General features: G+C 50.7%; 1 protein-coding gene across 6 annotated transcripts in view; it reads right to left on the bottom strand.

Moving 5' to 3' along the window:
• LOC119458325 (echinoderm microtubule-associated protein-like 2) overlaps positions 1-24,512 on the bottom strand; it is a 153,201-nt gene extending 128,689 nt beyond the window's left edge. For 2 of the 6 annotated variants that reach the window (XM_037720157.2, XM_049671087.1), the window contains exon 1: positions 23,652-24,512. In XM_037720157.2, the coding sequence (XP_037576085.1) occupies positions 23,652-23,739 (88 nt within the window). In that variant the 5' untranslated portion in view covers positions 23,740-24,512. The remainder of the gene's footprint in view (positions 1-23,651) is intronic. The other 4 variants (XM_049671089.1, XM_049671090.1, XM_049671088.1 and 1 more) reach the window with 3 other exon arrangements.
• Positions 24,513-26,461: the final 1,949 nt, after the last annotated feature.

The raw sequence follows: 26,461 nt of genomic DNA, 5'->3' as shown, positions 1-26,461 counted from the left end.
CTCGGAAAACGCATAGCGGGAAGCGTTACAACGTTTACACCGTTATCTCGATCGCACCGACCCGATAAAACCGCTATTACTAAAGCCGGGCAACCGCGCGGAAAACAAGGGGCCTGCGTAATCGCCCGGGCGGAAAGAACGACAAGACCACCGGCCAGCTGTATATATAAACCCGTCCTATCAGCGACTAACCATCGCGGCATCCATCATTTTCGCCAAATTTCGTGAGCTCGTCGCCCTTCGTGATCGCGCAGTTATACATTAAGTCCGCTGAAGGTGCAATATCACGATAACTATGTAGCCCCTCTGTGCGAGCGAGCGGTTTCACGCCTACGTTCATTCTGCACGCTTGGTCAGAAAAGTCCGTCGGGAAGGGTATGGGGGGGGGATATTGAAAGAAGCAAGAAGGGGACTGATTGAACGAGAGCCCCAGAAACTTCCCGATCGTGAGTACTCTGTGTATGTAATGGAAAGACGAGAAGCAAGAACCAAGGAAGCTCGCGTTCGCGCCTCTATATAAACGGCGATTCGTGGCCAGAAACCGGCAGGCAGAACGGCCGCAATTACGCGCACGACGGAACAGCCCATTACGCCAATTACGCACCGCACGAGATGCGTCCCCGTACGTTGTTCGTTTACAGCGCCCGAGCGGCTTTGTATACCTGCGTAAGTAAATGAAAAAATTAATAAAGTGAGGGGACGCAGAGAAATGCATACAACCGTAACTGCAGGGCTACATCACTGGTTGGAGAGAACGGGGGGAAAGTAACAAAGAAAAGTTCAGTCCGCGAGGCCATTTCTGGCTTTTTCCCATACGCAGATGACCCTGCGCGATGGAAAGACACAGCATGACGGAGAATGAATACTCACGCAGCCACAAACACAGAAACGAAGAGAGCCGGTTGTTAAAAAAAAAGATAGAAAAAAAAAAGAAAAAGGCCGAATAGCTGTCGCCGCCATGTTTTATCTTCTGGACGCAAAAGTAGCAGACGACCTGGAAGTTGCGCTGGCGAGGCGCGTCACTCGGCGTAGCGCGCAGACGATCAACAGACGACGACAAAGGCTGCGTATAGCGGACAGAGAGAGCGAGAGAGAGAGAGAAAAATGTAAATATAACGAAAAAACTATATGGCTCCACCAGGAAGGTCATGTCGCGCCGACGGCCGCAGGCATGCTATATGAAAGGCGCCCGCGGCGACCGCGCGCTATACACACAAACACCGTAAAACCACCGGAAAAAAAAGAAATAATAACCCAGAAGAAGCAGAAGAGCCGTCGCTCCAGGAAAGACGCTCGGAGGGGACACATTTCGAGGCGGTGCGCGCCATTTCCGCCCTGCGCCAAGCAGAGCACATAAAAGGCGGCGGTGCGGTCCACACATGATCCACAAAAGGCGCCGCCATGCAACCCATCGCGTTATATGCCGCCAGCTGCTGCCCCCCAACTCCATTTCCCACTCCGTGCCTTCCATGGAGCACGTCGCATTAGCGCCACGGTGTGAGTGCACGGTATACCATGCCGGGCATTATTCGTGACCTTCTCGAGGGCGGACCGGACGAACGAGTGCTATATACTACATGGTTAGCATCAACGGCAATATCTACTGTATTTTTTTTTTTCTTTTGGCGGACGCGCCTGAGATTCCGCTACATATAAAGCCGCGCTTCCTTTCATCACTATTCAGCGCAAAGGTTGCCGTTATATGGTTATCTCAAGCTTCGGTCAAAGGTGAATGCCCTGTTGAAAGTGCTTGGATGTCAATGCGAAACAAAGACCTTTTAAAGGCCTTACATTTCTTTTAACTCGAGCGTGTGCATGCGTGCGTGCTACTTATAACGAGGCAAAACACGAAACACATATCATCAATGACTGAAAAGAGAATTAGATGCAACACGCGTCACGCGGCGGTGGCTGTTATCCCGGCACCTTCCCGGTCGTTTAAATGCGTTCCTCACCATATAGGAACGCTCCCAACGTTTCGACTATAGTGCAATTTTACCGTTCCGACATCGGTGAATTCGACTTTTCGCTTAGTTTCAACGCACTGGAAAGTTCCGGCGAGAAACGACATTGCCACGGAAGGAAAAACTCGTTTAGTTCGAACGCGAAATCATTAATTCGACCGCGCCACCGGTGCTCGCTCGGGCGCGCAGCGGTTAAGGTTACTATAAAAAGCCTGAAAACAAGAAATTCACGAGACGGCGTTGCTCTTTTTTCCTAGGCTCGAAGCTCTTTTTTTTTTATTTTTTTTTTTAATGTTTGAATCGCCGACGCTCCTTTGCAACCAGGAAGTCATTCGTTCCCGTTTGTTTCGTGTCGCGTTGCGTCACGACCTCATTGAGTAGGCTGCAGTTCGCCCGCTCATCATGGCATCGCGTGGCAATTACACAGCGCTGTCCATCGAGATACAGTTCGCGAATCGAGAGCAAGAAGACACTAACAGACAGCTTCAGGAAAATGAAAGAAAAAAAAACTGAATTCGTTCGTTTTGCCTCCGTTTCGTCAATTCGACTTTTCGGATAATTCGACCCAACCTCGCGTTGCCGCAATGGTCGAAATAGGGGAGTCGACTGCACTTGCCTTCGTCAAGTGTCTACAAAGTAACTTACTTCTAAGGCCTTTTATTTTATTTATTCTTTTTTGGGGCCTTAGATTCTTACATTAAAGATCCCGCAAAACCTACACGACGAACATATTCGGCACGGGCCGTGGTGATTATAGACCTATAGCTAAAGAATGACCACGGTCCAACGACTGGACCAATGCAACAGGCACGAGCTGGATTACAGATTTTTGGGAGAAAAAGTCGGGTGGGTGAGAAACACGTGAGTCTCCTCGTGTGGGGGCGCTTTCGGATCGACGACGGCAGTACCTCACCGCCCGGAACGGTGAGGTATATAACTGCCGTCTGAAAGTGAGGTACTCACCGTGACTGAACGGTGAGTACCTCAGCACGCACCGCCCGGAACAGCAGGCGAGCTCAGACCGGAAGCAGCTGCTTGACCACCAAGAGCGGGCGTCTGCGCTCCGTGCAAGCGCGCGCACAACAGGCTCGCAAGGAGTGGCGAGGCGAACCTTCCAGCTGCCACCACAAAATTTCAAAAGAAAGGCGTAGAAAACCGAGAAAACGTGAAGGAATATACAAGGAAGAAACGCGCGCTTCGTCGCGTCGCCCCGAAAAGCGGGCAGACCAGACAGACAAACAACAACAAATGCAGGGAAGCAAGAAACTGCGATCGCGGGCTCAAGCGGGGTCAGGAGCCCGGCGCGGCCCCCCTCAGTATAGGAAAGGGGGCCCCCATTCAGTTCCTCGCTCGTGACCGACCCGCTCTCGGAAACTAGATGACCACCCGCTTCTGCCCCGCTTCACTCGCTCGCCTCTCTCTCTCTCACCCATACACTCACGCACGCGCACTAGGGAGATCTGTATAGTATATATCCGCGCGCAAGGGCTGACGTCACGCCTCGGCAATCACGAAGCGACCGACTGGCCGCAGCTGCAGTGGTCACAAGTCGGAAGAATATGAAATCGGAAGAACGGGGGTGGACGCGGTGGATGTCCACCGAAAAGAGAAGGAAAGAAAATGAAGACAGCGGAACATCTGAGGCTACCGGCATGCAGGGCGGCGCGCGCGATATTTATCGCGCGTGCGCGACTAAAGCAGTGCGTGTGGGTTCATCTGCTGCAGTCCGTTAAAACGCACTGTCCGGAAACGTGGTGAAGGCGGAAAGAGAGAGGGGAAGAAGAAGAAAGGCGGGGAAATGCAGGACCGCATGCTTATGGCCGCAAGGTCGCGAGGCGGCTCCCGAGCGACAAGGCAGCAGCAACGACATCCCTGACCTCTCAGAGAGTTTCCTTCATTCTGCTCCTTTTCCTGTCGCGTCTCTTCGTCGCATTTCTTCTTCCTCGAGGTCACGACCACCACCACAATCCCGGGGGAGCCATGGCGGCCGCAGCGGTCGACACAGGAACGCAGACGCGCGTGTCGAAAAAAAAGTAACACAAGAACACGCAACGTCAGGAAAGTGAGGACGAAACGGGGGCTAACGAACTGGAAAAGCATGCGCCAGCCCTTGCCTGTCCAACTGACAACGCACATGTCCCATAGAGGTCGCGTTTATTTGTTACCCTCAGACGCGTCAACAGATGTAGAACAAAGAAGTTACACGTAGCTCAAGGTCAACATGTGAACACATCTTGAGTGTGCGCGCAACACAATGGCAATGTGCCAAATGCGAAATGTTTACGCAACACGGGAAGCGTATATAAACGGGGTATGTATAGCAAGCACATCTTTCTGTCACCCCTTCCCCAATGGAGGGTAGCAAACTGGATATATATCTTCCACTTAAACTCCCTGTCTTTCGCATCTAATTTATCTCTCTCTCTCGGACTACTCCAGTACACTATCCGTAGACAAACTGCGAAATGGTGGGGAATATATCGTTACGAATAACAAATCGGCGGAAACGACTGCACCAGTGTGAGCGAATGCTCTTTGCTAGCCAACATGGAAGTTCCCAAACACGTGGGCAAGGCTATAGAGGCCACGCAGGAAAACTAGAAGTGCACTCCCTATCAGCCTTTGTTTTCTATTTTTTTAAAAGGAAGTATAGAAACCTTCATTTGTATTTCGAAACTATACGTTATCTGATCCTCGCAAACCTGACGAGAAGCAGGTTTGCGAAGATCCTGTGGAAAAGTATTGCGAAGATACCCCTGTGGAAACGTATTGGCTCCAGACTGACGTCCCACGTTCGACCAAGTGTTCATCACTTCAAGACTCCATCTTTGCTATGATCGTTTGTCTCGCTCGGCAGAACTATACGTATGTTGCCATACACAACTGGCAAGGTACACTATACCGCTTATAGTGACGGATTAGTCAAATGAGATAACACCATTTCGCTTCCCACGCGGTTTCCATTACGTATCATACACCGGTTGGTTACATCGAATTTCAGTGCGGTGCCATTCCTGTGACGTCACTTTCACCGTTGCACCTGCAGACTGACGGTCACACTCGTAACCCTTACTCACAAAAGAAAGCTACCTGCTCATGTACGTTCTTTGACAGGTATACGCGGTGCTTCCAAAAAGGACACAAGTACTTCCGCGAGCTCGCGGCAGTCGCGCAACAAACATGCCCGCGGACGCGAGGATCGCGGGGCCGGCGACGTTGGACTGAAGACGGAAAGATAAGGGGCGTGTGGGGTGTGCTTCTTAATAAAGAATATAAAAAAGGGGGCAACGGAAGGGCTGCGAAAGACGCATTTGTCGCCCGTCAGCGAAAGACGGAGTGGCCTACACGAGCCGACGGGGGGCAAACACAAACACGCATAAACAAGCGCGCACGTATAGACACACCGCAGACAACACCGGGAACCGCGGGGAGCGAAACACCGCGCGGGCAGTCCTAAATAAGAGCACGGCACGACGACGCGAGGAGGGTAACGCACGCGCGAAGCCTACCCGCTCATCAGCGAGAGGACGGAGAGAAAGGAGTGGAAAGAGGAGAGAAGCCAGAGGCATCCTTCGTTATAACCTCCTCTATATACCCTTCTCCCTCTCATATCTCAAGGCGGCTCGTACCACGTCGTCGTCAACTTGACAGGCATCCCGAAAAGGAAACCGCTTAAGGGCTAGGCCCCGCGGAGAGCTAGCTATAGGAGTGGAGGAGCAGCCAGAGGAGCGGCCAGATCACAGAGGAGAATCGCGCGAAAGGATATATAGATGATGAAGAAGAAGAGGAATGGAAGGGAAAGGGTGCTGCTGCGCCGAGAATGGAGTGGAGCGAGGGGGGACTAACGTATTTATGACACGAGAGAGTGTCGATTAGGGAGAGAGCGCGTGACAAACGACGACCCGCGGTCGTATTTATATATACAGAGAGAGAGGAAGATAGCGGGGTGTTTTGCTCGGGTCGTCCCACGCCGAAAGACAATGGATGACGCTGAGGAAAGAAGAGACGCCGCCGCCAATGACACCGGAGGCACACACCGTCTCTGGAAAACGGTTTCGAAAGCATAAGAACAGACAAAGGTAGATTGGGGGGGGGGGGGGGGGGGCAAAGACAAAAGGCTCAATCGTATGCGAAGTTTAGGGTGTATCGGAGTTCATTCGCGACTCGCGAAGCTTGCTTCTTACAGTTGGCGGTGAGCCGTGCTCTCTCCTCAAGGGCTGCAGAAGATAGCGCCAACCTTACCTCTTCTCATCCAGAACCACTTATTATAGAATCGGAAGGCAAGAAAAGAGCGTGAAAATGCGGCTGACGCCGTCGTTGACCGCAGCTCCTCCTCATAAGATGCGCTAAAGCCGTCGACTGCTATACGCGAGCCACCCGCAGGCTTTAGAGATCCGCGGTCAGGGTACTCGGCCGAGACGTTGATGAACTTGAAACGTATGCATTGACGAAACGTAAGGAAAACAGAATTACCGTTCGGGAAACAAATGCATAGAGGAGGACTGCAACCAAACAGTAAGCGAGCAAGACATATCGAAGGAGCGCAAATGCACAAAGCAACCAGAGGTTGGCCCGCTTGACTGATGGCCGACGGAACAGCACACAGGACGGGAAGTGGGAAAAGACGGCACGCAGCCCTATGTATAGTCAGAAGATAAAGAATTTACCGTTAACCGCTGCTTTGTTTTCGCTCAGATTTAGCAACAAAATCGTATTTTTCGTCCGACATCGCTCAACGCATTATAGTTGAAACCAATGCGTGGACCGTCCTGGAAAAAAGAAGGCAGAACCACGCACAAATGTACTGGCCCCGCTGATTGTCGAAAGTGATTGACTGGGTTCATGAGGTTCAACGTTCCGAAGTAAATCTGCAGCTATTACAGACGCCGCCAGAGGGGGCTCCGGATTAATTTTCACCAGCCGGGGTTCCCTAACGTGCACCTAAATCGAAGCGCACGAACGTTTCTGCATTACCCCTCCACCGAAATGCTATAATGGTGATCGAACCCGAAACCTATTAGTGCCCAGCACCAGAACGCCATAGCCGCTGATGCTACAACAGCGGGGCCTGTTAACGAGCGAAACACGTACCGCACAAACCAGGCAGACCATGAAGCCAATAGTTGCTAATCAACGATGCGGAGCAATAAAACGAAATCTTTCTGCGAAATCTGAGCGGTGACGATGTGTTTTGAATGTATCCTCATAAAAACGCAGCTCACGTTGCATTGCAGCACGTTTTCGTCATTTAATGACCAACGAGCAAAACAAGCAAATCCGACTTGTGTCTCTCTATCTCGTTAATTAGCGAGAACAGAAGGCCTCGCGAACGAGACCGAATGCCCGGAGAGGGCGACGACCGCTCCAAAGTCGTGCCGCGACCGACCCGCCCGTATACCGAGACATCGCGCGAAACTGCGCGGCGTTTTGTTTTGCCGTCCTTTCTTTTAATTTCTACAGTTTCGTTTTTTTTTTTTTTCGGCTACACGCACATGCAAGCAACGCCCTTTCTCGGGTGACGTTCTCCAAGCGCCGCTCAACTCTCTGGCGAGTACACGCAACAAAACAGGCAGCTGGAAGATCACCGCTGCTCAAGCCGCAATTTCGGCGACGCGCTTCAGTGCACAACCAACCGTCCGCCACTTGAACCTCCACGCGAAATGTTTAAAAGGCCGCCCCGACGGCGAACGAAACCGTTGCAGAACCCCCCTCTTTCTGTGGAACTGGTGGCGATGCAAACGAGAGCCGGAAGAGTCAGGGTACGTATTCTGAAGCGATCCACGTCGGCGATAGTATATCGCCTCGGCCACGCCTCCACCAACGGCGAGCGCTGATTGGCTGTTTTAGCAAAACTGGATGAGCTGATTGGCTGGTTGAGCACGACGTCATCCAATTTTGCTCAAACAGCCAATCAGCGCGATATTGTCGCCGAGGCGCCACTACTTCGTGTTGCTAAAAGTGGATCGTTTCAGAATACGTCCCAGAAATGTTCGTGCGTTCAATGTATTCGACGGCGCGTCGTTAAGCGATGTGCAATAATGCTAACTAAGGCTTCGGATATACAGTTAGTACATATCTATAACGCTCGCAATGGCAAGAAATCGTTTTCTGCACCAATGCGCGTCTATTAAAATCGAGCGTTTTTGACGCGTCGAGATATAACACCCAAATATTCTACCGTCGGTAATGACGTAAGCATGCAGCGGCAAATGCACTGCTGTTATGCCCGAAGAGAAATAGACGCCCCAGCTCACCTACGTGACGTCACGGCGAACTCGTTTCAATGCGGACGTTCTTCGACAGGCTATATGCTTCCGAGCGCGGAAGCACAGATGCCACGTGCCGGGTGGTTCTCTGGCCGGCGCTTGCAGATATTTCTTAAACTGCGTATGTATTAAATTATAGGCTATAATGCTGTCAAAACGATGATACGATTATGAGACAGGCCATATAGCGGGGGACTCCGGGTTAATTTTGACCATCTGGTGCTCTTTAACGTGCCCCTAAATCTACAAGTATATCACACGAGCGTTTTTGCAATTCGCCCCCATCGAAACACGCGGCCGCCGCGACCTAGTATAGATCGAACTCGGGACCTCGAGGTCAGCAGCACCGTACACAGTCGAACGCCTTTATAACGAAGCGCTGGAGGTCTCCGAAATAATTCGTTATACACGTCACTTGGTTGTAAATGACGCGCAACGCGCGGTTCACATTGGAACCGGGACAGAATTATGCCTTCGTATATGCAGGTCATTTCGCTGTAGCGGCTCTCGACTGCACACAAGCTACGCGCGCGCAGCGCTCGCAGTGAATTTTTACGTTGTCGCCGAGTGGAGAGAGTAAAAAGAGCTGCGTAAAACTGCAGGACTCAATCTTAGAGCAGATATAGCGTCGCACAAGGCCTGCAGCTATATACGCGGCTGATCAACAACCGCCTTTGGAAATGTCTGACCAGTCTAACGTCCTCGCGCCCTCTATACAGGGGAGTGCCACATGCAGAACAGTAGCAAACGAACGCGTTCAATTAATGGGCACAGTGTGCAAGAACAAATGAAGTGCTGGAAATTTTATTTGAGGGAATAACTGCTTGTCTCCGTTTTCCCCTGGGTTACCATTTATCAATGGGGTACGCTTGCTTTGTTCGGGGCACAATCGGCGTAAACTCATTGTTCCATTGTGGAGTAACACAACTTGCAAACCGAAAAGCGAAAATTTCTCTCTCTCTCTCTCTCTCCACACACACACACACACACACACACACACACACACACACACACACACACACACACACACACACACACACACACACACGCACACACACACACACACACACACACACACACACACACACACACACACATACATACATACATACATACATACATACATACATACATACATACATACATGCATGCATGCATGCATGCATACATACGCGTGCGTGCGTGCGCTTTTTTATAATATGGCGACATATGTAGTGCGAACTACTCTGCATTGTGCCGATTCGGCGTTACCTTTTCTCGCGGAATGTCTTTCTTTGTCCCCTCAGCGTTCTCGCTTTAAACCTACCTTTACTAGTTAACCGTACAGCGCCCAGTCGCATGGTGGCACTTATTCCAAGTCCTATATGATAGTTGCTGCAGCCTTCTTCCTTTCCGTTTTTTTTTTTTTTTTTTTCCTTCCTCATAAAACATGGCTCCCGGCTAAGCCGCCGATCCAGTCGACCGGCGGATGAGGAAGGTCAAGGGCAATAAAAGAGCGAACGGCCAAAAAAAGAAAGAAGCGGGCAAGAAAAAAGAAAGCCGCTTCGTCCTCGCGTCGACAAACATGCGCGCGCATCCGCGTATATCATCAACAGCCCCTGCCGAAACGGGGCCACGCTTCCTCGTTATCCGCAGCGGAGGCGAGGGCCAGAGGTTCAATGGGCGCGACAAGGCGTCCACAACACGGCAACGAGAGAGCAGCAGCTGCTGCTGCAACGACAACGGCTGCAGTGCATTCGGGGAACGCCGGTGTGTGCGTGTACGCACGCACGCATTAGTAACGAGATCGAGGAACGAGGAAGGGGCGCGCGTAGCACGTATACTACGCGTGCATACACACATACAGGCAAACACTTCGAGGAGATAAGCGACTCCTTTATGGCCGGCAGCGCCGTCGCTCTCTTAACGCTCGCAGCCTCAACGCTTGCGCGCGTAGTACGGTAAACACGTGCACGAACGACGCGGGACGCTTCGCCGAGAGAGAGCTGCGGCTCGACGGGCCACAATTGGCGGTGACGGGCCTATAGGGCTATAGAGTGGTCTCGACACTGCCACGACGGGGAGGAACAGCTTTTTGCTTCTATCTCTCTCTCTCTCTCTCTTTCGTTCGTTCTGTTTTGGCACAGACTGTTCTCGCCTCGTCTCCCAAACATTGGCTCATACCCGCGCTCTTCTCATCTTACACGAAAATGCTGTTGCGTCTTCTGCCTCGTCTACCACTGCCTATCTGCCTCACATGTCGACCCACTTCTCGCGTACTTTGTTTTGACGGGCGCTATAGAAAAAAACACAGCTCGCAACATAGCATATACTTCATTGGCCCTTATTATGGGATGCGCCGGGGCTTCCGCGGCGAAGAAAGGGTGTCAGCAAGCTGTGTTCTCCGGTCAAAACAAGGATGAGCCATAAAAAGACATCGGTAGAATAAAGCCGCCTGCTCGTTCCTTCCCCGCCCCCTCCTCCCCACCTAAAGGGAAAAAAATGCCGTGGGTGAGACAGGCAACTATATGCGTAAAATGCGAGATGAAATTCAGCAGTACTAACACAGCAAGGAAGCGAGATATGATTCACAGACATGTGACCAAACAAGCAGCGCATCACGCTCGAAAGGCTCGAGGGACCACGGCTCGACAGGTTCGTCGACGATATCGTAGAGGAGCGTACGGACATCGGAAAATTCGGACGCAGACGCTTAATCCCCTTCGCTTGACATGACGTAAAGTGGACGCGTATGCCACTCGAACCTGACGGAGAGTCCTCTGATGTAAACTCCTGATGCTATCTGATGTAAACGTCGGACGTAAATGTATGCCGGATGCCGTTCCCAACGTAGACAGCAGCAGCAGTTAGCGGCTTTCTATGTAACTGCACTGCTTCCGCGTCATACAATGCGTATCGCACAGGTAAATCGCTAAGCAGCACAAGGGCCGTGGCTCGAAAGCTCAATGTCCTCTTCCGAAGTGAGACTTCGGAGGCCAACACACGTGCGCAGAACAGGTTTCCGGAAAGCTAACCTCACTTTACAAGCAAATACGCGCACGTCGCGTTTCCCCATGTATACTACAGCGAAACTGATGCGGTCGTCCACGCATTTCGCAGTCGAGTTCGCAATACTCGCAAGGTGAATGCAAGGTCGATTGTTTGACTGGACACCAACTACGAGAAGGCGTAGAAGGGCAGGCGCCGAAAATGCTTACACAGGACCAAAACCCCGCTGCTTCACCGACTCCAAGTAGCAGCAGCGTCAGCGTACAAGGACAGAATGCTCAGGACAGATAAACGGTGTGTTATATACCACCGGTTTTGCTTCCCAAAACGGAACCCAGTCGATGGCGACAGAAGGTCACTTGAAATGATTAGATCGACAGGCATATCGATCCTCAGCTGCTGATGCAGGAAGGAGGCAAATTAAACAGGCACCTCCGACAGGGCTCGCCATTGTCCTATATACAACTGACTTAAGGTAGACTGATGATGATGACGCCGGCACCCATGTGCCCTGCATCGAAACCGATCCAACACAATGGGAGTCAATTGAATCAGAGGGAAAACGCGGTGCCCCCGTGGCCCCCACCGCGCAACAATCAATGCCGCATGCAGGAGTGGGCGGGTCGCAATTATATTCGCGCACACCCGAAGAACTCGCGTCGCTCGCGCTGTTGCCCCTTCGCTCCCCGTGCACGTCTCTCTCTCTCTCTCTCTCTCTCTCTCTCTCTCGCGCGCGCGCGGGGTCAAACGAGTGCGCGGTGGCATCGAAAATCACATCCTGCTTCATTTCACCCTTCTGCAGGCGTGCCGCCATTGTATGCACGCGCGAGGGGGCCAGCGGCGAAACGGGAACGACCGCCGAACTTTCGCTCTTCTTCCTGGTATCGCCGAAGCGGCGGCGGCGGCGAAAGTTGGGACACGGCCGCGGGTTATAGGCCACGGACCCGCGAGTCTAAAGAGGGCGTCGATTAATTTGCGATTTAGGAAGCGATACTAGTTAGGAAGCGATGTTAGAAAGGAAAGCGAAGTTAGGCTGGGACTTTCCTCAATGACTCCATAGGCGCTGCAGGCACGCAGAACGTTCACGCGAGCACGCATTCGGCAACGAGACAAAACGTAATAGTCGACCAAATCAACGGCAGCGGCGCGGCCTCTGCCCGAGACGCCTGCTGTGAGCAGCCAGGGTTGTGCCAGTAAATTCGTGCATAGACTAAGGACAACGCCGCGAGGCTTGCAACGTGGAGCTGCAGAAACCGAAACTATACGTCGACACGGAATTCATAGCTGCCTTGCAAACACGATCTATGGCGACGTCGAACAGCTCTCGGCCAGCTATAGCCCATCGTCGACCGCGCATTCGTCATCGTGCGATTACGTCGTGCGAGCAAGCGAGACGACGAACCTTTCGCAGGCAGTCGAACGGGTCGAATCCGCGACTTCGTGATTCCGGCCTGGAGATATCGGCCACTTGGAGAGCTGATTATACTCTGCCGGGAGAAGCTAAGCATCTGGCAGAGTTATTGCACAGGATGCGCCTGATGCGGTCTTCACTCTTCACACCAGAAGGTCCCGGCGAGGGCGCTACACTGAAGTTCATCCGGGCACTTCCTCCAGGCACTGGGGGCACCTGAGTTCCTGTGTGCACGTGCGCGTGTGAAGTTCATCCGGGCACTTCCTCCAGGCACTGGGGGCACCTGAGTTCCTGTGTGTGTGCGCGCGTGTGTGTGTTTAATCTCCGTCTCTTTCTGTGTGTACATTTTTCTGTATCTCTCTGTCTCCCCTTACCCCTTCCCCAGTGCAGTGTAGCAAACTCGATATCTATCTTCCGGTTGGCCTCCCTGCCTTTCGCATCTCATTTATCTCTCTCTCTGCACATGATGCCAGCATCAGTCAAGTATTGCGGTCCGCGTAAATAAAATGACCGCCCAGCAACTACGCGAGCACGCACTTTGGGAGCTACGTCACCGCGTGACGTCTATGTCGCCGTGTGACGCATACACGAGGGCTCAATGTCACTGAACGTGGCAACGTCGTGAAAATCATTCATGCCGTGATAACAGCCAAGGTGTATCGAGCGGCGCGAGGCATACGTACACACGCAGCGCGGCGCACGAAACACGCGAGAAAGCTTCAAACTCGTGAGGCTTTTGCATCTACATTTCGCGGCGACATTTTTCGGCTATACCTATGAGCATCACTTCAAGGAGACGGGTAGTAAAGCAGGTACGTAGGCGATGACGTACCTGGAACAAGTGGCCTTTCTTTTTGTTTTCTTCCTACACACACAGACGCATTTTTTGTGTGGGAGGCGTTATTCGAGGGAACGTCGGATCCGCGGTTATGACATTCACGAACGCGCCGCGTCCAGCTCAATTATGCAGTCTACGAAACAAGCACGCTTGCCCACAGATTTTCGAAATTTTCGGTAGGCGAATTTTTTTTTTTTGTTAATCATCCGAGCCTGCATCTTGCAATTTAGGAGTGCATTCAGCACACGAGTGTAGAGCCCACACCTCTATAACCGCTGCGATGCATACAAAAATTGTGTCTCGCTTTTCCGCATTACCTGCTACTTTCGTGGGCGGTTCCACCATCTTTCTCTCGTTTTACAAAATTTCGCCTGGGTTGCGGCAAATACCGGTATAACCTAAAAACAAAAAATTAACATCCCAGGAATTCGCGCCGCACCGAAGAAAGCCTTTTTTTTTTCTCTCTCTCTCTCTCTCTCTCTTCCCACTGGTTCGAGAAAGGCTTATCAGTCGCATCTCGGCGAAACGCCGACGCTCGGCGCGCGAGCGCCGAGAACGGAACAAACATCGAACCACACACTATATACTAAACGCGTAGACACGCGGGACCCAAGAAATGCACCGCGTTCCCGTTCCCTGGGCCGTCTACACACACGTCGTCGCGCGTTACGTGGGAGACACACCCCCTCGCAGCGTTCACCGCTATCACGCGCACACCTAGATCTATAAACGGCCCGAGGCACGCGGCGCGTGGGAAACCCGAGAGGAAAAGGAAAACAAACAAACGGAAAAACGTCGGTGCGTCTACCGCTCACACGAACACTTCCTTCCTCCCTTCATGCAGTGAGTAACCCAAGCAAGGCACCGCCCTCACCCTTTTTCCTTTTTTTTTCCCCTCCCGTTATTTTCCTCTCACTTTCTCGCCAAAGTGTGACGCTCGAACCGACCGAGATATTATGCGGATACTTGCGCACACTATGTACACGGACGGACGCCTTCCGGCGCGCGCGCGAATTCGCCAGCATCTATACCTCATATATGCCCGACACGCGCAAGCGAATACAAGCCAACAGACGACGCGCTTCCAGTAAGGCATGCACTGGCGCTCAAACACGTACACTATACGTACTGCACAGAGGTATATATACTATAGATGCACGGGACTCATTCATGTATGCAGCGCGGCTCGTGAGCGAAAAGAAGAGCACACTTCTCCATTCCCACACGCCGAAGGCGCGTGTGCGTACTAGTTGCGTGCAGCACTGTCGTAAGCTCTCTCGCCCTGTTATCCTCGAGCTACCGTGGAAATGATGGTTAGTGCATGGACTCCTCATGACGTTATGATGGCGAAAGCCTTGTATGTCCAGCTCATAGTTCAGTCGACATTCAAAGTCCGTGAGCGAAGACGCGTGTACCACACGAAAGGTACAAAAAGGAGTCGAACCCTCGACCTTTGGTTTTAATTAGGGCAAATTTAATTAAGTCGCAGCTAATTAACGTCGCCTCAATTAAGGCACTCGAAACCACGACCTTTGGTGGGAGAAAACGAGTGACAAGTAACGACGCATTCGGAATGAGAATGTCAAGTAATTTAACGAATGTCTCCTGGTACGCAGGCTCTCGCCCTTATCCTCTTTGGCGTACGCTAAAGTGACTCAACTTTTTTATCATACCGCTTCATCGTTCTAAACTTCAACGCAATTGTCTCACAGTTTTATTATAAGCACGGTAATCATTCTCTACGCACGTCCGTAATCATTGGGACTTGCGTTCATAAAGCGACCGTTTATTGAAAGACAACCAATTTGCAAAATCATAAAGTTGTGCGAAGCCAAAGGACGAAGTACTAGGCAAATTCATGCCCCTGCATATCATATTCCCGTTCTGGCAGAACCGCCATATATACCTGCTGCTTCTGTAGACACTACACGTGCCAGAGTTCGATCAAGCAATTTTTCGCTAGAGGAAACCTAACGCTGCGCGACCGGCAACTAGCGCAGAAACTTTGCCTGCCGACAGCAGCGCCGTAACACGCAGCCTATATATAGCGGGCGGAGGGAACAGTTTTCAGTAGGGCATGATGACGCGATTTCGCGTCAGCAAATTCACCCCTCATCTTGAGAGAGATAAAACTTTATAATGTCCACGATGGGGTCCGCGGGAGGCGGGGGATGGGAGACTAACCCCCAGTCCCTTCCACCCCTTCCTCAGACAGCGGCCAGTCCTCGCCAGAAAGCAAGGACTGGCCGCTCATCTCGAGGAACAAGTGTCCAGCTATATACTGACCTGATCCAGCTACTGACCAACATGCCCACGAAACACGCGTGCTTGGTTGGACGCATCAATCGGGCGTTAGCAATCGCATACGTTTTCGTGGCTTGTCTAGCACAAGGCGTTGGCATACTTATAGTAGAACAGACAAGCTTCCGTACAGCGTCTGGCGAAAGGGTAAAGGCGGGCAGAACAAACGGTGAATAAGCGTCACATGGCGGATATGTCGCGCAGATGTCGGTATGCTACGCATAACAACGAGACATGTATAGAAGACAAGAGCAGCGCGGGCTACGGTCGAAAACGGGCGCAGCTGGCGATAGCGCACGACACCACGTTTTTTTTCCCCTCTCTTTCCCCAACTCTTCCGTGCGGTGATGACCGCTGTCTGTCTGTTCGCAATGTCAACATCGGACAGCTGTGATGATGGGATCGGTAAGCCCCTGCTCCCAGAGATAACGGGTGAAGGGCAGACGGAAGTATATGAGCCCCATATATACGAGTGCGTTTGCAACTTCCTTTTTAGAAGTGTATAGCGCACGGACTTACGTGAACGCTATCACGACACTGCCATGCAATACAGCGCATGGCTGTCGCGGTTCCATTCACGAATTGGCTACGCCAATAGCTTGCACTCATGCTGAATCCTCGCTAGCGTTTACCGCGTGAGACAGCCGTGCAACAAAACGAACGGTCGAGAGATCACCTGTGACATGCAGAACGGGGCCGACACAGTTTTAAAAGGCCTCGGCTGCACATAACTGCCGAGGACAGACAACCACTGGCACAACATAAAAATAAACAACAAAAAACTCGCCGCTAATACGACGGTAAACTGGGCGGTATACTGCAGTTCCACTCAACGTGAAAGCTGTGGAAGTGCGGAGCAGTGATTCGCCGGTGTTTCCTTCGTGTTTTATCCTGCGTTTATCTTGTTTTATCCTGCGTTTACCTTGTGTTTAGCAATTCATCATCCGTTTTGACGCCTGTGTTAAGGCACAACTGGTGGGAAACCACTACGCACATGGAGCCAAACCGACACGCACATGGAGCCGAAGCCTTTGCCGATGATAGTTAGAAGCGATTTTAACGAGCTTGTGTTAATTAATGCGCTGAATGCCTCATTATTCATGTCTTTTAAGTTATTCTGAATCATGCTAGTTTACTTTGAACCGGTTTTGATCAATTCTGCACTTGTTTTGACCCTGTTTTGAGCACTTGTTTTTGAGCGCGATCGCGCGACAGACGCCGACAGCCCGGGCCCCTAAAGTGCTTCGCACTTAGAAAGGCGGTAAAGATGCAGCCAACATATACTATATAAAGGCGAGGAAAACGCGCATTACGCGCGGCCCCCGTGGAATCCGCAGTACACAAGGTTCAAACTAGGTTGATGAACGGGCCGAACTTCACACACAATGACCTCTAAACATCAAAACAGATTTGAAAGAGAGAGAGAGAAAACGATGCCTTGTTATTACTCCAAGGGGTCTTCCGCTTTGCACGCAGCGATGCGAAACGAAAAAGAAAAATGACGTAGCGTAGGGGGGGGAGATGCGGCACGGTGCGCAAGTGTCAGTATATGCGCCGTTTTCTTCAACCTTGTAGCAAGAGGAAGGTATAGGAGTGCATGTATCAGGGGCGAGTTTCCGTCCATCTATAGCGTTGTTTGTTTGCTGTCGCGCGATGATAGATGTGTCCGTATAGGAATGAAACACGCCCTTCGTCGTTCCTGTATACTGCACGCAAGTGCGCGGAGGAAGAATAGAATTCGCGCTCTCTTTCTTCGCACACACCCACAAAAACGGGGCCAGTCCCCGTGCACTGTCGCGAGGCCGCCGCGTATACGAGCAACAAAGAAAATGTAGCCATACAGCGGGATACAGCGGCGGCGCCGGTATACAATGGGAACGCGCGCCATGGAGCCGTCGTGGATGTATACATGTCACAGGAATACATAACGCGCCGATTGTGTACAGCCCTCTCAGGCCGCTGTGAGCCTCGATTACTTGTTTTGTTTCTCGTCTATAGGCCCGAGCTGCACGCTTTGTGCCACATTATAGTATAGTACGACATAGTATAGTGATCAACAGAGGTCCAACAAGGAATGTCGCTGGAGTTGTTGCCCTGACGAGGACACAACCCCTTGCCGAAACGTTGGTTCTGTGCTCGACCCCTGTTCCCGATCACTTCGAGCCTTCTTCCTGTGAACTTCTGTGTTGTTTGCAAGACGACATGTGTCCCTTAAAACGAGCAGCCTCTTTGGTACTAACGTACTTTCTTGATATTTCCCTCCCATTTTTCATTCCCCCAGTGCAGGGTAGCCAGCCGGGCTCAGTCCTGGTTAACCTCCTCGCCTCTTATTTATCCTCTTCCTCTCTCTCTTCTAGCGGATCAGCGCAAGAGTAAACCACCATATGCAGCCGGCGTCTGCTTTAGCTTATCAGGCGCAACCGTGGAATACTGTCGATTTCTTTAACGGTGCCCTCCGAGTCGTAGTAACATGAAATATAATGGTCAAATTTCGCTGAGCGAACGATGGTGTACACATGTATTTTGTCGAAGACAATGCCTACTCAAGGATGCGCTGTAGTCTACAAGTTGCGCCTCTGATCGGCATCACGCAGCCTACGGTGTATATCGGGATAAATTGAACCAAGAACGCAATCGCCACGAGAGGGTCACAGGCATCAGACCCTACTTATTTATAGCCTGCACCAACTGATTCCACAGTTCCTTGAACGTTAAAAAAAGAAATAAAGATTCCACGCTTTGACGTCCCAATTCCGATGATGCGGCTTCGAGGACCAAGCTTCAATGACATATTGATTTACCGATTTCAATCATGCGTGCTTTCTTCGAAACGCACGAAAAGAGAGACATCCTTCGTGTTTTTTTTTTTCCATTTATTTTTGCAGCTTTACTCAGAAGCAAATAAAAAATCCACACTAAAAACTGGAACGTTACACCCCGAAGGATCAAACAGCTGTGACCGCGTGACCTGTGAAGCTGTCAAATCGAACGGCCTGCTTTTGACCCAGGATAAAGGAAATTTCCTAAGGGATGGCAAGGGAGAAAAATATGCGAAAGAAACAACAAATGCTCCGTAGGTAACGAGGCCTCATCCCCCGTATCCTTATACTGTCATTTTCTGCTGCCAATAACTCGCAAGAAATTTCGGCAGAACCCCCTCCAACGACCACTGCGACTTTAAAAGTCGAGAAAATAAGCACTGCCAAGTGAGAACCGGTGCAGATCGTCCACGTGGGGTCGCGTACAAGCCGCGGAGGGCTTTATGGGGACATTATCGCAGCGACGCATCGGCGATGGAAATGAGAGCGAGAGAAAAGGCGGTTCCGTGCACACACCGGAAGCCCACACCACTCAGTCACCGACTTGATCCCGGCCTATAAAAGCAAGAACAGTAAAGAAAGAAAGAAAAGAAAGAAAGAAAGAAAGAAAGAAAGAAAGAAAGAAAGAAAGAAAGAAAGAAAGAAAGAAAGAAGAAAGAAAGAAAGAAAAGAAAGAAAGAAAGAAAGGAAAAGAAAGAAAGAGGAACTTTCGGGGCAGGATGTGCGGTTCTTGAGCATTGTGCGGGCCGCGCCCGCCGGAGAAACGCAAAATACTGCGAACGAATCTCGCGCTTTCTCGCGAGTTCGCTCGCACGGCGTTGCCGGGATTTTCTTCGGAGAGAGGCTGACGAGGGGTCGAGCGTTTATACCCGAGCTCGAGTTTCGCCAACAACCGCACATTCGACAAGAGGTTCTATAGAACGCCCAGGCAGTGCTTGAGTGTACAGGCTGTGGAACACAAGAGCGAAGCTTGATTGCGAGCACATAAGCGGGCTCCCAACGGAGATAATGGTGCCCGATTATCCCTATACTATATATAGACCCGGGTTGCTATTCGGGACACTTAAAAAATTTCCGCCATGTTGGCTCTTCGAGCCAATCAGAGAGAGGGACCCGTAGCCGCCATGGCAGCCAATCGGAGATGACAATTAAGATGGCGAATTTTACATGGTCGTTTGGCAGCGTCGGCGAATAGCACCGCCGGTGATTCTAGTAATAGAGCATTCGAAGCCGTTTTTAACGACTTTTCTGGCACAGCCAGGGCGCTTATAAGAGGACCTTTCGGATGTGCCGTTAGATTACAGGAGCGAAAACTCGCGCTGCAAGTGTTTAGCTATATATACCGTGGGAATCCTATGGTTAAATAGCGTGGATTTTTTCTACGATTAGGCATGTGCATTTTGTTAACGAAGCACACTGCAGATTCATTGGTTGTCCTTTGATGTTGTTAATCATCGTGTGGCGCGCTAGACTCGCAACGTTTGTTTGGCGCAGTTCAGTGCTTCGCATTCGCACTTTAATTTCATTTGAGCAATTTCTATCCCGTAAGTAAATCGCGACGCCTCTCTGCACGCGCTTCCGCTGAATATATATGCTGCTTTTAAGTATGCATTCGCCGTGCGTATAATTAATGCTCGATGGCACGTTTATCGTTCTTTATCATGTTTTTCACAACCACTAAAATGGTGTATACATATGATGGTCTAAATACGCTAACTCTTTCCATATAATTATTTTACGATGAAAAATGGGGGCTTCAGAAATGTCCGTACAGGAATCCGCAAGGTCGAGTGAAACCAGAAGGACGAAGCTTAGGCACACCCAAGCACAGACTGCTCGTCCCATACACGCTGGACGAACGTCCACATACACGCACACACTATACAGCGCCTCATTCTCTCCTCTACTGTTTTCTCAGTATGAAACTCAATGACCGGATCACCTTCATATATCCTTCTTCATACGTTACACGTACACATACGAAGACGGGGACAGAGAACGGGGACAAATGCACGGTGCGCAAACTTGCAACTGGTTTATTAGTGTCAGGTCAGGTATATACAACAAAGGATCACCGTCTGCTATACATAGATCTACATAATGTGTCACCACAAGATGGCGCCTCCCGTGAAATAAGGCTCTACGCCGACTTCTCGTCTGCCACGCGATGACGCGTTCACATTTCCCAAGGAAGCGGGGCGCCGGTTGATGCATGCCTCGTCGAGAATGCTGATCCGCGCTGCGCACTTTTTTTTTTTTTTTTTTTTTGTTACCGGATTTACGGGACAGCTAGGGCTCGAGAATGGGACAACGAGGGGGCGACCAGCTGCGCACTTTCGCGTGCGCACAATTCTCGCAGAAGGTGACGGGTTAAGCGGAAAAGACCTGCGGCTTCGGGCAGCTGCCAAATACTACATAGGAGCAACAGGCTCTGCAATTATAGTATATACTGAATCCGGAGAGTAGCCGCCGTAAACCAATCTCTTAACGCACATACAACGGATACAGGGAGAAAGTTTTCAAGACACGTTGAGGCACAGGTTCTCCTAAAACTGATCCCACAGAAGAAAAAAAAAATGCTTAGAAGTCTATAAAAAACTGTATAGATTGTCATAATCATCTCGAAAACTTGCGTTCTCTCTCCCCCCCCCCCCCTTTTCTTTTTTTTAATATCGGCTTACGTCCGCAGACTTTCTGCAACTAACGCCATTGCGAAGTTTACGGATCACGAAACGAATTCAGTTGTCAAACAAACTATTTTCTCCCCGCAATGGAACAAAACGACAATCCAGCGCATGAGATAACGCAAGGTGCACGGGTTTGATTCCTGCTCTGCCTCGCGCTTCTAAATGACGACGACGCACAGAACAACGTGTGCTTGTAAATTTGACATTCCTTACGCTTTCCCGAAATGTGGCGCTCGGACGGAGGATTGTTGGTAAGTCTCGCAAGGTAAGTATCGCAATCCGCCTGCAGTGAACAACATTCTCCTCCTTCAAAATCGGACAAGTCTAAGACGGCAAAAGCAGTCTATACGAGAAGCCAATGTGCCGACTAAACTCCTTCCTATAGGCTACAAGTGATGTAATTGCAGTCTTTTCCACGCAGTCTTTTCCAAATAAAAAAAGAAAAAAAGCTATGGAACAAAGGATAGCAATAAGCGGTGTACACGGGAGTAACGAAAATGAAATAATGATAATAATAATGATAAGGTAGGATGAAAACTGAGGTGGTACGGCGCTCAAAACTCAGCGGCTTGATTTATTCTTGCCAAGAAATCGAAGTTGTTCCTCACAACGCAAGCATATATATCGTCGTGTTCAGTTAAGAGGCAGCTCCCCCCCCCCCCCCCCCCCAAAAAAAAAAAATGAAAAAAGACAACAGGCACTCGTAGGCCCCTTACCTTCCACCTATAACCGAACCCTTTGGGTAACGAGCGATGTTCAGCCACGAACACGGGCTAGTCGACACCTGTCATCATCGACGCCGGCGGCAATACGCTCGAGAACTGCCATAAAATGCAGGCCTTTTGAAGAGCTCATCCCTGATTGGCTGTAGTTTTGCGAGAGAAGCATGGCCACAGCGCAGCAAATGCGCTGTAATTATACAGGTCCTGCGCTACCCGAGAAGCACGCATATAGTTTAAGAGATTGCACGGGGACCGCCAGGTGCGTCTAACATAAACCGCGAAATGCGCCATAATGATCACCGGTGAATGACAAAATTACGTCGCAACGGTCAAATATTGCGCACCGACTTGGAGAAGAGGGGCATGCTCCTGCGCCGCTCTATAATCAATAACGAGCCCCGAACATTTTCCCGAACGTACAATTTTCGGCACTCAACTCGGTCTCAGCGCGCGATAAAACGTCGTTTGCTCACTTCCGGTCTCCCTTCACTCAACTTCTGGAAAACGCTTTCCAAGCGCCAGGCGAAATACGGGCAACCATCGACTTCTCGATAAGAATTATCGAGTGGTAAATAAAAGAGCTGGGTAACGCTGCGTTGCGACACGCGGAGTCAAGGAGTGATTGTACTGTAGCCCTCCCGTGGCCCCCTGACGAGAATCGGCCCAATTGATTGATTAGTGATCGATAGGACGCTCCAGAGCAACACCGAGGATTGCGAGAGGCATCGTGACCGAGGGCAACAGATTAATTCCGACCACGCGGGGCTATCTCAAGTTGCGCAAAAATCTAGTATACACGAGTGATTTTGCAATCCGCCCCCATCGTATAATGCGAACCGAAATCCCCCGACAAGGTACACCCTTGGATGTTTATATTTTTAATTTATTTTTAATATCGCGAGAGCGTCGACCAGACGGCGAGTCAGCGACCTTGTAGCGGCGATGGAGCACTCCTAAAGCGAACAGCGCAGCAGATGGTATTCGAACTGGAAATTACGACATTATTAAAAAATCGACATTATTAACAAATTTGAAAAGGCACATGTTCTCAGAAGCAGAGCGTCCCAATCGCTGAACTACCAACGCGGGCCAAAAGGATCGTCCAATGCCAAACTCTTAACAGATTACGACCTCAGAAACGAAATAAGGAAAAGAACGAGGAAATCTTTAAGAGCTCTGCCAAGTGATCAATTTCGTTATTCACAACTACTACAAGGTGTATGCCAGCAGAGGAAGAACACAGCGATAGCTGTAGCTCCTAGCGAAATCCAAACACGACAGCGGTTCACAGAAAGATGTTGACATGAAGTATTCGGCATTGATGGAACAAGTGAAGTCACGTGCTGGATCTCCATATTTCCGGTAAGATGACTTGTCTTCCTCAGGGATCCTGACGAAGACAAGTCCTCTTTTCGAAACATCAGCTCCAGCGTGAGGCAACCCTTGCTCGGCCACTATTTAAAATTTTACAGCTTCTTACGAGTTCTACAGCAGGCGGTATAAAAGGCTTCGTGCCTTACGATGGTGCATTCGAGGCAACGCCTACATTTTACCGTGCCCTGTTATCTTTCTCGGTTACCGCAAGAATATCTGCCCAATAGCGAGCTGCCCATAATGCCATAATGAGAGATATAAAACAGAGCAGAAGGGCTCACCTTCCTCTTGGGTCGTCTGCTCCTGACTGCCCCCACCTTCGTCGCAGGTGTCTTGGAAGCGAACCTCCTTGTGACCGTTAATCCTCATGGCTGGACCACGAAACCAAACTCGACGAACGACCGAACAGACGACAATGCAGACGAAATAGCCGCTCCTTCTGGGCACAAAGCGACGCTCGAAATGCCACGGAGACAGAAGAACAAAAGCCTCGCAACACCGCAGATGTTGAGCGTTGCCGAAACCCGCGACGATCGCTTACTACACCGCGAAAAGACGGGAGCTTCCGAGCACGCAGTTGAGTTCCAAGTCACTTCCAAGTCACAACAGCTAATCAGACGGGTTCATTACACAGCACCCCTGGTACTCTTCAAGACGTCAAAAGCAAACAGCTGACGAATCTGGTGCACGAAGATTTTGGTCACGCGGTAAACCAGCTACGTGACAGACGACGACGACCGTGCGCTACAACGCGACATTCGCGTCTGCTTCGTCAGACGCGAGGAAAACAGGGCCGCACGCCCCCTTCGTATACTACTACGCGTTTCTCGCTCTGAAGAACACACACACACACAACGAAGGCGAGAAGACGTCGCGACCCGAAGCACAACAACCAACGCTCCTCCACACCGGCCGCCAAAGGCAGACTGCTCGCCGGCCCGGTTTTCTAGAATGAGCCGGCTTTGGGCCGGCGTTTCTCTCTCGGCCCCGTAGCAGACGACGCCGCGCCGTATAGTAGCAGACGAACCGGAAGAGCGGCAGGAGCGCTGCGCCACTTGAGGGCGCGAGAATGCCGACCGGTGGCGCCACGTCGCGGAATCAGATGGAAGCTCTTCTTACGAGGATTCCGTCGAATTTCACAACCGAGCGCAGATTCTCGCACAAGGCTGAGCTTCCGCGTTAATGGACGAAAGTGTACCGTAACATTACAATAAGAACGCTGGTTAAAGAAGCGAAGGATAAAAGTTCCCGCAGTACTGACTGACGGATCATGTGACTACTGATAACTGAAACGAAACTTCCGCAATCAATTTTTCACGGGAAGTTTAAAGAAACGTCATGAATGATTTATTACGTGCACTTTTTTTTTTTCACCGTTCTGACGCTATACTACCGTAACGTCGCCTAGCACTACACCTGTCACAGTGCCTCACTGGCTAAGTAAGCCATACTCGGGCTGACAACAAAGCCGATGGCTCGATGCCCAGCCGCAGCAGATGCATTCCACATCGAAGGCACGATGCACGAACTCCCACGTGCTCACATTCAAGCCCGATTAGTGAAACTCGGATGGCAGGAAATAGTAGTCCGGATACCTCTGCAGGGTACGGTGTCAGTAAGTCTAACTCCGAGACGTTACGCCCCACTGATTCATTTCATAAAGAAACGTCTGCGCAGAACGGTGCACTCCTACACATACACTGTTGAAAACCAAATGAGACGCGCGGCCAGAAAAAGAGAGAGAGAGAAAGGAAAAGAACGAAGAGAAATGAAAATAATGCGAACTAACGATGTCGTCTTGAAAAAGAAACACTCCTATGCAGCAGACGATGAACAGGCGAGTACGATGCCGATGGGTAAGTATTTTTTCGAAGGCGTCACGTTCGAGTATACCCTGGCTCTCACGGCGCCAAATGCAGACGTCACGAAACGAGCACCCCCCAGACCGATTCTGCCAAGAAAAAAACAGCCCATGCAGAGAGGAACCCACGGCGCTTTATAACTATCCAAACACAATTAAACGACCTCTATAATAGCAGCTCAAACAAGAAATATCGCGGCCTCATTGTTAGCGGCGCTCGCGAGAGCCGATCAATATACGCGCTCTTTCATTACACGATCCACGGGCGATAAGATTTCCTTAGCACGCCGAAGGCGCCTCCTCCCAAACATTGGCAAAAGCGGGCTACGCTCTTCGCGGAGCGGCATTTTAAATAGACCCATTGTTTTTCTCTCTCTAGGTCCTAAAGAGCTACGTATTCTGCGCCGAAGCAGCCATCTCGGCCCTTCATCGTTCTATGGATTATTGGCTGTTTGCTGAGCCGACCCGTTCGTTAAATATCTCCACGACGCCGCCTATCGCGCATGTTTTTTTCGACTGGCCGTCGCTGCTTGCGCTGCTGTGTTGTTTTTCATGGACGCATTTATACTTGAATCCTCGGCGTTGTTTTATCCTGCACCTCCCATCATGCCCTTGTTCTGTCAGCAGCTGGATGCCATCGTGATTGGAGTCACGTATTCAATCGATACGGTCCAGCGATTCCTGCACCCCCCCCCCTCCCCCTCCCGAAATCGATCCCAGCAGAGGAACGCACGCGGAGCCAAGACATGCCAAAATCTTGATAACGGAACCCGTTTTCTATATGCCGCTCTCTCTAATTCTCGGGAAGACCATCCACTGCTATCACTGTAGACCAAACGCGCCCTCGAAAAAAATTCTCGAGCGAGGTACGAGGCGTACGCGTTCCGTTGTTAACAGACGTGCGTACACAAGTAGCAGCAGACTTTTGACTTAAGATGGAAGCAGACGACGAACGCTGTAAGCACCAGACGACCGCTATAAGCAGCAGACGACCACGCCATACCTTGGCAGACGAGGAAAGCGCTGGGTGTGTGCGCCCCACGACAGTTATAGCAGACGAAGCAAAACGTCGGTTTAACTATATCGCAAAAAGTAAGCGGATACTACGGCCCGACGACCAGACGTAAACACAGCGCTATACAGCAAACGAGAGAGAGAGAGAGAGAGAGAGAAGAAAGACACAGAAACAAGAAAATGAAGAGGGCACGAATTCCCGAGAAAACAGCTGCG

Source organism: Dermacentor silvarum, chromosome 7 (assembly GCF_013339745.2).
Source record: "Dermacentor silvarum isolate Dsil-2018 chromosome 7, BIME_Dsil_1.4, whole genome shotgun sequence".
Classification (NCBI taxonomy): Eukaryota; Metazoa; Arthropoda; class Arachnida; order Ixodida; family Ixodidae; genus Dermacentor; species Dermacentor silvarum.
Note: the sequence above shows the minus strand (reverse complement) of the source record. Positions and strands in the feature narration are given on the sequence as shown.